General features: G+C 35.5%; 1 protein-coding gene across 2 annotated transcripts; it reads left to right on the forward strand.

Moving 5' to 3' along the window:
- Positions 1 to 1,149: 1,149 nt before the first annotated feature.
- Positions 1,150 to 13,428, forward strand: vps45 (vacuolar protein sorting 45 homolog). Of its 2 annotated transcripts, XM_015004824.2 has the most exons (16): positions 1,150 to 1,412; positions 1,887 to 2,021; positions 2,652 to 2,712; positions 2,866 to 2,945; positions 3,714 to 3,782; positions 4,817 to 4,858; positions 5,221 to 5,358; positions 6,530 to 6,640; positions 7,510 to 7,644; positions 8,076 to 8,189; positions 8,698 to 8,865; positions 9,611 to 9,769; positions 9,872 to 9,979; positions 10,116 to 10,237; positions 10,431 to 10,562; positions 11,058 to 13,428. In XM_015004824.2, the coding sequence occupies exons 1-16, from the start codon at positions 1,320 to 1,322 to the stop codon at positions 11,137 to 11,139; spliced, it is 1,749 nt and encodes a 582-aa protein (XP_014860310.2). In that variant the 5' UTR covers positions 1,150 to 1,319; the 3' UTR covers positions 11,140 to 13,428. The 2 variants fall into 2 exon arrangements, with proteins under 2 accessions (XP_014860310.2, XP_014860311.2); XM_015004825.2 differs by lacking the exon at positions 4,817 to 4,858.
- The last annotated feature ends 1,024 nt before the right edge of the window (positions 13,429 to 14,452 follow it).

The following is a 14,452-nucleotide window of genomic DNA, read 5'->3' on the forward strand; positions in this document are numbered from 1 at the left end:
TAGAACTGGTTATTTGTAAATTTCAGAATACAACTGAGCTGTTTAAGCAATAATTACCTAAATTAAGTACTAATGTTTATGGGTTTAATAAAAATATTTTTGCTTTAAACAGGTGCTATGTTCAATGATTATGACCTACAAATTCTATGTTCTTTTTTGTGTAAATAACAATTTAAGTTTAAGTAGACACGAAAGCAGCTGAACTCACAAGCAGTATATTAAAATGACAACCCCAGTCCCCAGGGACTGCTAGCAAAATGAGCTAATACATTAAAACATTTACATTGGTCAAATTAAATGGAAACATTCGCATTCAAATGTTCTCTTACAATCACTTCCAACACTTCTAGTTTCTTTGAAACAAAACATTTGCAGTCTTGTTTGATTGACACTTATAGACAAAGAATCCACTTGTTAAAAGCAGAGAGACGTTTTATTCATGGAAAACCATTTAAAATGATAAGCCTAACTATGGTCTTTATGTACAATGTTGGATGTTTCATATAACATGGAAAGAACATGTAAGCTTCCAGGACTACAAAGACATTTCTGATGCTTTGAGCCTCTAGCAAACCAAGTGAAAGTCATTATCAAAAATGAAAAAAGGCATAAAACAGTGATAAGCTTTTCCAGGAGTGGCCTACCAAAGTTACTCCATTAGTGGATCAATCACAGACTCATCTAGGAGGTCATGAAAGACTCCAGAACATAAAAATCACTTAAATAAGTGTTTGGGATTCAAGTTTGAGGAAGAAACTGGGCAAAAATGGCAACCATGAGAGAGCTCCAACACCAAGACCAAAAAACATCTTGATCTGGTCCCCTAGAAAAATACTCTGTTGACTGATGAGAGAAAAACTTTTTCTGGAATATATAAGTTTTAACATATCTGGTGTAAAACTAGCAAGTCAAATTCTGATTGACTAAATAAATATATATAAAATAAAATTGAGATAAATAATGATTAAAAAAAATAAATGATCAATAAATAATAATTTAAAATAATCTTTTTATACTCAATTGAGTTTTTATCACAAGTTTTCCTAAAGAAAGTCTTGCCTCACTTTCATTCACTAACTTTCGTCCGCGTTTTCCATCAACGCTGCATCTGTCAACAATGAGATATACGTGGTACGTAATGACGTCAGAGACCCGGAAGAAGATCGCATCGGTGCTGCCTCAAGAGCTCAGCTGATAGATCTTCACAACAACAAAAACCAGACATACAGAGCTTCCAGCACGGGCGCTGCTGGCATTTTACCGCTGGTTTAGACTTTATTTGTTTGTTTTTGTCGCAGTTGTGTCTCAGCGTCGCCATCATGAACGTGACGCTCGCGGTGAAGCAGTACATCTCCAAAATGATCGAGAACAGCGGGCCCGGGATGAAGGTTCTGCTCATGGACAAGGAGACGGTGAGAGCCTGCTGGCTGATGTGGTACCGTCTGAGCTTTGGGGACTGAAACAGTCCGGTAGCTGTTGGTACTGTGTGGACCTGCAGTATTACTGTGTAATTCTAGAGTCGTGGTGTTGCAGTGAAGCAACTAACCATATAGAATCGGTTCTGGTTCTGTGTGGTGGTCCTCTTGATCTTTTTATACAGAATTTGAACAAAATGCCACTTGAGGAGTTTTGGGTCAAACATATTTACAGACGACAAAGATGATTTTTATCTTAAATGTATTAATACATTGCACAGTTTTGGCCTAATATCTTCTCTGAATATGTTTCTATTTTTTTCAGCAAATTGCCTTTATTTGAGTCTGTAACCCGTATTAACAATTAATTGATGATAAAATTAGCTGATTAATTCAGCAATCTGATTAGCCCTTGTTTGTCCACCTTGTTTATTCTGGCTGCATCAGAGTAAAACATGTTTGTGTTTCCAGACCAGCATAGTAAGCGTGGTTTACACCCAGTCTGAAATCCTGCAGAAGGAGGTTTACCTGTTCGAACGGATCGACTCTCAGAGCAGAGACAGCATGAAGCACCTGAAGGCCATCTGCTTCCTTCGTCCAACCAAGGTACGCAAACCATCTCCACCAGTCTGAGCAAATGCTCTTTAAAGCTGCAGTAGTTAACTTTTATAAATAATATGTTTTCTCTTTCTACCAAAAACTGGATGATAAAATTCTTCAATCTGGTGTTTTCGTCACCTCTATCCCTTTTTTCGAAGGATAATTTTGTTTACAGAGACTTCATAATTAATTTTATTTGTTGTTTTTATTTTTTTTATATATTTAAAGTGTCTTCCAGTTACAGTGTTAAATGTTCATTAGGAATTAAAGTTAATTGATCTTTGAGAATTCATTTTTGCATTATATTATTTGAAAATGATCTCAAAACAACAATATTATCATTTATCACTGAGACAATTTATCATCCAGTAAAATTTGTTATTTTGATAGCGCAATATGAGACAGATGATCTGTGGCGCGCACACAGGCATGGTTGACAGCACTAAGACCCGCCTTCTGGCGCTGAATGGTTGTTTCTAGTTAGAACTGGGAACACCGGGAGAGGAGCTCATCTGTCTCATGTCATACTGCAAAGACAAAGTGACAGTTTCAACGAAAATGTAGAAAATAACAGCTGCATGCTCTAACATTAAATGAAAAAAGGGAGACTAACATTAGTTTTTGTTTTTGCTGCAGGAGAACGTGCAGCATCTAATCCAGGAGCTAAGAAGACCAAAGTACAGCGTTTACTTCATCTGTACGTCAGCCGATGGTTTTACTGAGACGCTTTAGGCTGAGTGAATCGCCTAATGTGATGTGACAAAGATGCTTGTTTTACTAGCTTGTTTTGCTAGTTTCCTGTAAATCAAAGCTGCTGTTCCTTTAAGGTTTGTGGCTGTGTCTGTTTCAGACTTCAGTAATGTGATCAGTAAGAGTGAAATCAAAGCTCTGGCCGAGGCAGATGAACAGGAAGTTGTGGCTGAAGTCCAGGTGAGAGCTGAAACATTTTAGCTTTACTCTAATGTTTATAAACTTACATCTTACCCACAGACATAAAAGATGCTGCAGCTACAGACTATATGAGATTTTATAAATGGTCTGTCGAGTTTGTAGTTTGCTAAAAATATTTAAAAATGAAATCGTTTTTCAGAAATAAACAGTTTCTAGATTAACTCTGGACTGTAGTTGTCTTCAGAAATTGAGACAATTTAGTGTTTGGTTTGTTTTTTTCATAATCTCATAATATCTATATATTTGTGTGTGTGTGTGTGTGTGTGTGTGTGTGTATATTTATATACAAGCATCTGTATTTTTTATATAAATATATTGACGTATTTATATTTTTACACGGTATTGTTTTTTATTTTGTTGTATTTCATTTGTTTCTCTTTTGTTCCGTTTTCTGCCATGGCAGCTTAAGTTTCCTACATCTTGATCAGATTTCATATTTTTATGTTTTCACTATTTGACATGAAACATTTTTTTACATGAACTCCTGAGTGGTTTTCCTAAGACGGTGTATAAGAAAAGGATTGTCTTTTCTAATCATATCTAATCTCACCATCTGTTTCACAGCAGCTCTCTTCCATTTATGTTTTTTTTTTCTTGGTGCAAACTAAATTTTTTTAACATGTTCTCATGTGGAAAATTTGTTTCTTTTATTTCTGTGTGCAAAACAGAATAAAGTAAAGATCTGAAATTGCTGTTTATGAGCAATAAAAACCAAATTACTGAGTGTGTGTTTGTGTTTTTCTGCAGGAGTTTTATGGAGATTTTATCGCTGTGAATCCTCACGTGTTTTCTCTCAACCTGCAGGGAGTTTCCCGGGTAAGAAAGATGGAAGCTCTTATATTTTATGTAAAAACACAAGTAAAAGCAAAACAAGGAGAGAAAAATTGTAAATTATTAGGTAAAATATAAACAATTTCAGTCAATTTATTGATCTGTTTTTTTGTTTTGCAAGCCTGAGCAAATATTGTTTTTATTTTTTGTTGGGATTGAAATCCGTGGAGCGTTTAGTGTTACAAGTTCAAGTGATCAAACAGGAAAGACATTTTTATTTTACCTGAAATGTTAGTTCTGGTTCAGATGAACGGCTGTCAGAACTCCTGTTGGATCACAGTTCGTGTTGATGTTGGTGTCTGAGACTAAAACTGGATCATTTAGTAATTAAAATTTTGGTCTTTGTGGATCGATGTGAGCCAGTTAAGATGAACAAAGATGGATTTCTGAGAGTACAAATACTTTGGAGAATTTTTTAGGACGGATTAATTGTAATTAATCGGTATTTGAAATAATTGTAAGCTAATTTAGTCATCAATTAATCATTAATTGAGGTATTCAGACTCAAGAAAGGGTATTTATTAAAAGAACAACATATTCAGATCATTTATTAGCAAAAACTGTAAAAAGGTTTTTGTAAGAAAAAAAAACCTTTTTCTGTAAATATGTTCTACCTAGGTCTCCTCAGGAGGCAGTTTTAGCTTCACCTGGTTTTAATTCTGTAAAAATAAAGTATTTTTTTAGCTGCAGATGGATCCTTTGACACAAATGACCAAATGTTCACTATAGGAATGCTGTTACTGCATTTCAGACAGTGAAATCTTTATTTTTCTATTTAAAATAGGAATTGAAATATGTGCATCTTTTAATGTATTTCTAATATACTGAAGGAATAAATGGTTGTAAGAAAAATCTTCAAAGTGTGGCATTTATTTTATCCCAATGCTCTTCAGAACAGAATAATCTTTCCTAGAAGTTTTATACTTTATTAAATTGTTGGAAAGTGGGTCCATCCATTTATTTGAGTTGCTTTGACATGTTTGTCATGTTTACGTTGGCCATCTTTGTTTCTCGACCAGAGACGCACCGATCAGGTTTTATCTGGCCGAAACCATTTCCCGGTAGGTGAGAGCTGCTGATTCTGACTTAAGAATGTTTTGATGAAAACGAACAAACTGCTGTTGCTAGCTCTTTGTTAGCAGCAGAGAGCTAGCAGCAAGTAGCTAGCTCTTTGCTAGCTCCCTGCTTGTAGCAGCAGTTTGAATCAAACCTTCATCTGATTTTTATGAACCTCAGGAGAAAGGTCATGATGGTACCTGCTGGTGGTGGTTGATTCTTCTTGACAGTGAAAATGGTTCTAACATTTGATTTGTTTAATAAACTGGGTGAAATGGATCGGTTCTGATCGATGGGCTGTTGGTTGGTGTCGCTACAGTCCGGTTGGTTCACACGGCGTCTCTCTGAGAACCTGTTTGTGTTTCAGGGTCGGACCTGGGAACCCTCCATGTTGTCGCGCTGCACGCAGGGTTTGACCTCCGTCCTGCTCGCTCTGAAGAAATGTCCAATGATCCGCTACCAGCTGTCCTCTGACATGGCCAAACGCCTCGCAGAGAGCGTCAAGGTTTCCACCACAACAGCGTTTCACGCTCCATGTTACATTTTAACTTGTTTTCCTCCTGTTCCAAGAAGTATTCAGCCCCTTGGATTGTTTTCCCCTTTCAGTGCTTATAAATCATTTATATATGATAAACAAAATTAGCATTTTCTGTCAAAAAAATAAAACACTCTAATGTGTTGACTTTATTTAGCACATTTTAAAACAACCACATTTGAACAAATTGCCCATTGAAAGTATGGAATTAGATTTTTTCATATATACTTAAGTTTAGAAACGTACAGAAAATAGAAAATCTGGTATAAATATGTTTTAGTTTCCAGATTTCTTTCCTTTTCATTCATCTAAAAGAACTAGTTTACAACCAAATAAAGAGCTTTTATGTTGATTTGGTTAAAAAATATGCACTTTACTTTTTAATTTTAATTTCGTATTGACAACAGAGAACCAAAAGTTTCACACACAATCAGTGAAAAATAAAACAAAGGAATATTTTACAGGTTTTTTTTTTTACTATATATCATCCAGTACAGGTTATTAACAAATACACAAGCAAGAAAATATGACACACTGCATAAACACAAAATCCTACCAAATATTTTTCGTCCAGTTTCTAGTGCAAATACCTTAGTGTACTTGAAACACAACAAAAGTAACTTACAAGTAACTTTTCAGTAAAATATAGGAGCTGGTTTTAAGTCAATAGTTCCTTAATGTTGATACTGGCAGATTATTTAACTTATAACATGAGAAAAATGTTTTGTTAAAAGTCAAATAGTTGCCAGTGGAACTAGAACTGGTTGCTAGGTGACGGGCTGGGTTGGCTGTGGTTGCTAGGTGACGGGCTGGGTTGGCTGTGGTTGCTAGGTGACGGGCTGGGTTGGCTGTGGTTGCTAGGTGACTGGCTGGGTTGGCTGTGGTTGCTAGGTGATGGACAGGGTTGGCTGTGGTTGCTAGGTGACGGCTTTAGTGCCCCTTGATTCTGAAATAAGTGAAGTAATCTGCCAGTATACCTTGTACTTTTTAAGCAATATTAAGGACTTAAAATAAGCCCATTTTTTTGTTTTCTCATGGATTTTGAAAAACATAGAAAATACACTCTGCTCTTTCTCTTTTTTATTGAAATTGTGAGCTTTAACGTATTTTGGATCATCATATTTTGTTTGTCTGCTTTCAGCAAATCATCACGAAGGAATATGAGCTGTTTGACTTCAGGAAGACTGAAGTTCCTCCTCTGCTGCTGATCCTCGACCGCAGCGACGACGCCATCACACCGCTGCTCAACCAGGTGACCAGTCACACACATATGTTTCTAATAATAATTAGCTTTTATTTAATTATATTTAAGTTGTTTTTTTACTTGTCTCAAGAAACAGGGGTTTTTAATTTTAGACAATTTTTACTTATACTTTATTCTGTTTCTGAATCCCATCTTTGAAATTAAATGAAACCCATTTAACAAGTTTAATCCTTAATTATTAAATATTAAATCTAAATAAAAATGTCTCTAAAAGCTGATTTTTTTTGGTATGATTCTGACATCATTTTGGAAAGTTTTTCTTCATTATGGGATATTTTTGGTTTGAAAAGTAATCAAGATAGCAGTTAAGTATTTTTTAAATGTACATTTGGGTTTATTTTGAACTTGTAATTATTTATTTGTTCAATTGAGGATCCTCTTTAGTTTCTGTCATAGTAGAGATTCTTCTTCCTGGCATCCACACCACAAACATTATAATAAAATTATACTTTTACACATGTTACAAAAGAGAAACAAAATCAAAACATGAAATTCAAATCCACCGCCTCCACAATTTTAACATTTTAGAAACATTAAAAAAGGACAAAATGTGATACCTTGAAACACACAAACAAAATTAAAACACAAAATTTCAACTGTGGCAAAGATAAATTAAAAACAATCTTCACTTAAAGTATAAATTCCACCAATTCAATATTATTTTATGATTTATTATTGAATTTTTAAGGTCCTTTTTAAAATTTACATGATTTTATTAACTCTTGTAGGCATAAATGTGTTGAATCCCCTTGTTACTTTGTGAAGATATGAACAGTGGGGATGAACTGTGCTGCTGGGATGTTTGTTTTTGTGTGAAATGTTCGCCCTGCTGACGAGACGCGGTCGGTGTCTCACAGTGGACGTACCAGGCGATGGTCCACGAGCTGCTGGGTCTGAACAACAACCGGATCGACCTGTCCAGAGTCCCGGGGATCACCAAAGACCTGCGGGAAGTGGTGCTGTCCGCCGAGAACGACGAGTTTTACGCCAACGTGAGTCCTGAACAAAAACATGACGGCTTCCTGTTTACGCTCAGCTAATTCTGAGTTCTCACACCTACAAGCTGATTAAATTTAAATCTGGTTTACAAAACAAAAGTAACACAGTGCGACTAAAACTCTCACAGTGTCTGTTGTTTATCGTGTTGCTTTGGTTGTTTAAAGGCAACTTCTACGTCTCTATTGTCATTTAGGTTTCTCTTATACGATGGAGTATTAGGGCCAGGCTAAGAAAAAAAAAATATATGAGTAAAGTAATAATATTGTCACTTCCCTTTACATTCTCTGAGTTGGGAAGATATTTCTCCTGAGTCTCTGTCAGGTATTAATGGTATAACTAACACTTCTAGTAGAGATCTTTATTATTAATCATCATGTAAAATATTCAAATAACTTTGTGTTCTGTTCCATATTTCTGTTTACAGAACTTGTACATGAATTTCGGGGAAATCGGCACAAACATAAAGAACCTGATGGAAGATTTCCAGAAAAAGAAACCTAAAGGGCAACAGAAGCTGGAGTCCATTTCTGACATGAAGGTTGGGATTTATTGAGCTGAATTTATTGGGTTGATTTATTGAGTTGAAAAAACTAAAATAAAAAAATTTAATCCAATGTTTGTCTTTTTTTATTGGGGATTATGTAGATGGAAAACAAACAAAAAAAAGATTACATTTCCACCAAAAATATATATATTTCTGAGTTTCAAAAGTTGAACATTTTCAATTTTTCCAACTCAGAAATTTCTGCTTTTTTTTTTTTCTAGAAAATTTTTGAAATTAATCTCAAAATGTCTGACTTTTATCTAGCAAATTTTCAAAAAACTCCCACCTGGTTTTTGGCAACAAATTAATGTTTTTTGGTGTCTGGAAATTGAGCTGTTTCAAAAACATTTCGAATGTAACGCCACAAATCAGCACTCACTGCGCCGTTACCTAGCAACCCCAGCAGAGCCCAACCCGTTACCTAGCAACCGAAACCAGGCTCCTGTAAATTCAAAAATATTTTATTGATGCCAAAGATTTTTGATTTTTTTCATCCCTCCAGGCGTTTGTGGACAACTACCCTCAGTTCAAGAAGATGTCGGGAACCGTGTCGAAGCACGTGACGGTGGTGGGGGAGCTTTCCCGGCTGGTGTCTGAGCGGCAGCTGATGGAGGTGTCAGAGGTGGAGCAGGAGCTGGCCTGTCAGAACGACCACTCAAACGCTCAGCAGGTAACGCTCTTCATCATCTCACCTCAGTCTCTAGTCAGAAACTTAAAGAAGAGCAGAAGGTTAAATGCACAATTCACATTTGGAACATTTTGAAAACAACCCAAGCTGTTTAAAGTTTTTTAAAGATTTTTTTGACGATAACTTAATGTTTTTTGGTGTCTGGAAATAAGCCTGGTTGGAGTAGCTCTGTACTTTATTGAGATTTTTTGCTGCTTTTGGACAACCGTTCCTCCTTGTTTTGGATTCGGTGTAGCTGTACTGATTTTTGCCAATTCTTTTTACACTTTGCTGTTTTTGTTATGATACCTAACCTTATTTAGTTTCCCTTTGAGATGAATAAAGTATTTTTGAATTGAATTTAATGAAATTGTCACATTCCATGGGCACTGCGCTGTTACCTAGCAACCTCAGCTGAGCCCAACCTGTTACCTAGCAACCCAAACAGAGTTCCAGAATGTTGGGTCAGCTGGTTTTACCTCTGTATTTGCTGTACAAAGACTGCTGGAAAAGACAAATGTTTTGTTGTTGTTTTGCCATTCAGAAAACACTTTATGTATTCTTGCTGGTTGTGCAGGAGGATTTACTAATGCTTTTCTAAAACAGCTCATTCCAAAGGGAGCTCGAAATATAACTGATCAGATTAAAGTCTTATTATCTAAGAATGATTGTGTGCAGAAGATGTATCGGACATGTTTTGTGTAGTCCATAGAAGCGTAGGTCACCTTTAAGACATCTTTTCTGTCAGAACGTTCGGCGGCTGCTGCAGAATCCTCGGGTTTCGGAGCTGGACGCCGTCCGTCTTGTCATGCTCTACGCTTTGAGGTATGAGCGCCACAGCAGCAGCATCCTCCCGTCGCTGATGGAGGAGCTGAGCAGGAAGGGAGTGTCTGAACGCTACCGCAGGGTAATCACAGCCTCTTGGTTTTATTTTCACGCAAGCATGTATTTACTAATTTTGGCCTGTGGATGGCAGATTGAAGCTTTACGATGTGCATTCCTTCTGCAGATGGTTCAGTCGGTTGTGGAGTACGGTGGGAAGAGAATCAGAGGAAGTGACCTCATCACACCAACGGATGCTGTCGCCATCACTAAACAGTTCTTCAAAGGACTAAAGGTAAAAAAACACATCTGATCTCAATATTTATTTACATATTACTTACTTCATCAGATGAGCCTGAAGAAGCATGTAGCTTACTGCAGGGTTCAGAGAAAACACAGCATTTTATTGTGTGTTTTAATGTATTTCTCAGGGCGTAGAGAACGTGTATACACAGCATCAGCCTCTGCTGCACGACACTCTGGATCAGCTGATTAAAGGTCGACTCAAAGACAGTCAGTTCCCATACCTGGGAGCCAGCAGCCTGAGAGACAGGTAACACACCTGGAAATCCTTACAGAAATTACTCTCACAGATAGAAATTCACATATTTCATGTTTGGTTTTGAATGATTTGTTTTCTTTACATCTGAAATATTAAGAGTTTAGAGCAGGGGAATGAAAATAGACCTTTATAAAATACACAGATATTTTTCTCCAGAAAGTCACATTTTGAAAACATGTTTCAGGCCTCAGGACATTATGGTGTTCCTGATCGGTGGAGCGACGTATGAAGAAGCTTTGACTGTTTACAACCTGAATCGTAACACACCGGGGGTTCGGATTGTGCTGGGAGGAAGCGCCATCCACAACACTAAGAGGTATCAGATGCTCATACTCTGATTTTTATCTTTTCATTAGTTAGATTCACTTCACTGCATGTAAAAAATAAAACAAAAGAGGACCCAAGGACTCATCCTTGTGGAACTCCATGTCTAAGTGTAGTTATAAAGAAGCATAAACAGACAATCTTTTGATTTTGCCATCCTGGATATATAGTTTATTGGACAAGGGCACTTTTGGAGGACATTTTGTTTCAGTTGTTTTAGCCAGAAGAAATGCCAAATATTTTCAGTACTAAAAATGTCTGAATCTGAATCTTAGCTTTGATCATTTTACTATTATTACTTATATTTAACCGTTCTTTGATCATCTCAGGTCTAGCAAATAAATCAACTGATTCTGACATATATATCTAGCAGCATTTACATATAAACAGATTTTTATTTCTATTTTGAGATGTAGTGGACACATAAATTACACATTCACACATATTCAGTTTAATTTCAGCTTCTTTTGCTCGTTTTTTTCTCCAGTTTCCTTGAAGAGGTGATGCTGGCGACGGGTCACAGCGGCGACAGAGCGCAGGGAAGTGGACGCCACTCCACCAGGCGATGAACACTAACTCTGCTTCTGACTCTTGTATAATAAACTTCATCTCTCCCTCCGCTTGTTTATGTCTGTATTTAGAGGAGCTTCCAGAGATCTGTGAATTACCTGGATGTCTTTTTTAAATACCAACAGGTTTGTGTTAAACAAACACCCATTACTGGCAAATTAAGAGCTACTCAATCAGGAAAGATGAAGGATTTGGGAACAATCTTGTTTTCAGGTCTGTAACAGTACACTCAGGTCATGGCTGAAAATCCATCTCATTGTCAGAGTCTTGATTCAGCTCATCGAAAGTGAATAAAGTCATGAATAATAATATTGACTTAAATATATTTAATTTAAAATATGACATGGGAAAAGAAAAGGATGCAAACAGACCTCTTAATTCTTGCTGCAGTCTAAGCTTTAAAAACCATAACCTTTAAAGGTTTGTGATACTGTTAGAAAACTAATAAACACAAAACAAGAACTTTTATATTTGCGTTTGTTAATCCCTTGTAGCAGCAACATTCTCAGGAAAACAAAGGCTAACTACTGAACACACCGACTGTCTTTCTAAAGTGTTGCTACAGGAAAGGCAAATTTTCATGAGCCTCCAACTGCTACTTTTGTGACTTCCTGTTGCTGTTAGCTGTGCTGCAATTCTAACACTGAGCTTGTAGCAGCAACAGTATGTAAAAAATCAGTTTGAGATTTGTTTTGACTATTTCTAGGACCATTTTATGAGCATCTCAGCAATTTCCAACTGTAAAAACTTTAAAAATTTTATTTTTCTTATTTCTTGTAGGCACTAGCTTGACTGCTGTAACACCTTTTGAAAATTCAGTTTTATGTTTATTTTTTAATTTGCAACATGTTGTTGCGTGATGAAAGCTACAAATCTACAAATATCTAAAACAATTTCCAATATACCAAACAGTCGCTCTGTTAATAAGTGCTACTTTGTTAGCTTCCTGTAGCAGATAGCTCAGTGCTAGCACTACATTACATATTAACAACATGTATTATTATTATTATTATTATTATTATTATTATTATTATTATGTGTCTTTTGTAGTAGCTCTGCTAGTTATAATATTTTTGTTAGGATAACAACAATCCTACTATGTCTGAGGAAATGGCTTCTGAGAGCAGTTAGCTAGCGGTGCTGCAGTGCTAATGCTAGCTTATTTGTAAAACGTAATAGATCATTAAGATTCCATTTAAAATATGCTATTTATTTCTGTCTTCTTCTTTAACAGCATAACTTTTGCTAGACATATTTCTTTAAGGATCTTAATAACCTAAAGAAAAACTGCTTATAAATTTCAGCTGTGAAAATGACACTTGCTTCCTGTAGCAACTAGCTCTGCTTTCATAACATGTGAAGATTCAGTTTCATTTTCACGTGAAATATAACTACAAGACATTTTTCTTTGTTTGTTCTGTAACAGAGTCAAAACTATGCAGCTATGAATTTTTGTAAACATATTAAGATTCCTAGAACACAAGAGGCAATAGCTAGCTATAGTTTTAAACTCCTATTGTTTTTAGCTTCGTGTAGCGGGTAGCTTTGCTTCCATTCTGCTAACCCAAGCTTATTCATAAACATGTTTATTTTTCTATCTTCTTTGATCTACGACTGATAATATTATATTAGTATCTAAACAGTGCTGCAACCTCTGAGGAAATGCTTGCGGGTTTTCAAACTCTGCTACCTGCGCCGCTGTGCTAATGCTAGCTAGCATATCAAAAGTAATCGTGTCAACATTCTACCTACATCTGAATTATTTTTTTAGCACCAAGATTAAAATAAAAATGTTTTCTCTAACCTCTTTTTTTCCAGAGCAGAGGTTTTTGTCACTGAAGTAACTCAAGCACACGCTCTGCAGTTTGTATCTTAGCTGCCAGGACTTGACATTGTGTACTGTAACAGACCAGAAAACTGAAATGATCTTCAAATTTAATTAGGATATAATCCACTGATATAGTCTTATAAATATTTTTCAAAGCAGTGGTTATATAATTAGGGTTCTTGGAGCTTTCTGTCCTTGATTTAAAGTGCAGTTTTTCATCTGTTTGGTTTAAAGGAACATTTTTTTTTGCTTCTGTCATGCAGTGATTCTCTTGTTACATCCTTAAACTTTCCAGTGTTTTCCTTTACATGTTTCTGACTGAATGTGAATTTGAAAGGATTAAAAAGAAAAAACAGAGTTGAAACTGTGTTTGGAATCTGAATCTGTACCAGAAATGAATTGAAATATGTGTAATACTGGTGAATATACTGGCGAATATATTAAAATGTATTTTAAAATATATTTGTTTAACTCTTAATTTGGTTTTAAAGTTGGATCAGGTATATTGCAACAGAAAACTCTTTGTTGCTTTCACCACATATTAAATATTTATTACTATTAATCATTAGTACAAATCTGTGTGATTGAGGTATTATGCAAAACAAGTTTATTTGTCTTCTCTGCTGTAAAGGATTTGTGTGGACTGATCTTCCTGTTAATAAGCAACGTAAGTTTACTTTGAATAGTATAGAAAACCACTCCAAAAGATTTAAAAACAAAAATATTGATCTATTCACATATTTACCATGCAATGTACAAAAGGTGAACACTGGAGTCTAGATAAGAAGCACTAAAGTTCAAGAATCCACCGGAAAATGACTGAAAGCAGGTCAAAGGTGAAGGGACTGAGTGAAAATTAAGCAACTGAATTAAATGGATGAAATGTAAAATAAAGAATGTAAAGATTTCCTGTCAGTTTAGATGCAATAATTACATAAAAATAAGACTCAAAATTTAAAATATTACAACTGGTCATGTTGGTTGGAAGCTGTTTTAAATACCTTAAATAATTAACAAAATAACTCAAATAAATGAAAAAAAGAAAAAAAAAACAATATAAAATCACAGGAAAGTTCAAGACAGCCGTATATTTAATCCAGTATCAGATAGAGAAAACTGTAGGAACACAAACAGTTCAAAAGTGTTCAAAAAATAAAATTCATTGAAGTGCTTACAAGATTAAAAAATATTAAAAGAAATTATTAACTATATTTATTACAATAATTTTGAACAAAATAATGTCTGTAAAACTTAAAGTTGATGCAACTTATCTGAGTCACCGTAACCAGGAACCAAGAGTCAAGTTGAATCAGTAAGTTATTTTTTACAGTGTTAAAATGAGGAAAGTTAAAATAAAAGCCCAGATCTGAACAAGATCTGCAGGACGGGAACCAGAAAATGTTTTCCTGAAATGCAGAGATGCAGGAATGACGTAGAAGTATCCACCTGTAAAGAAAAGTATTGATCAATGGGTGGGTCAATTG

This window comes from Poecilia mexicana, unplaced genomic scaffold (assembly GCF_051168715.1).
Source record: "Poecilia mexicana isolate PSO_F unplaced genomic scaffold, ASM5116871v1 scaffold_11, whole genome shotgun sequence".
NCBI classification, from domain to species: Eukaryota; Metazoa; Chordata; class Actinopteri; order Cyprinodontiformes; family Poeciliidae; genus Poecilia; species Poecilia mexicana.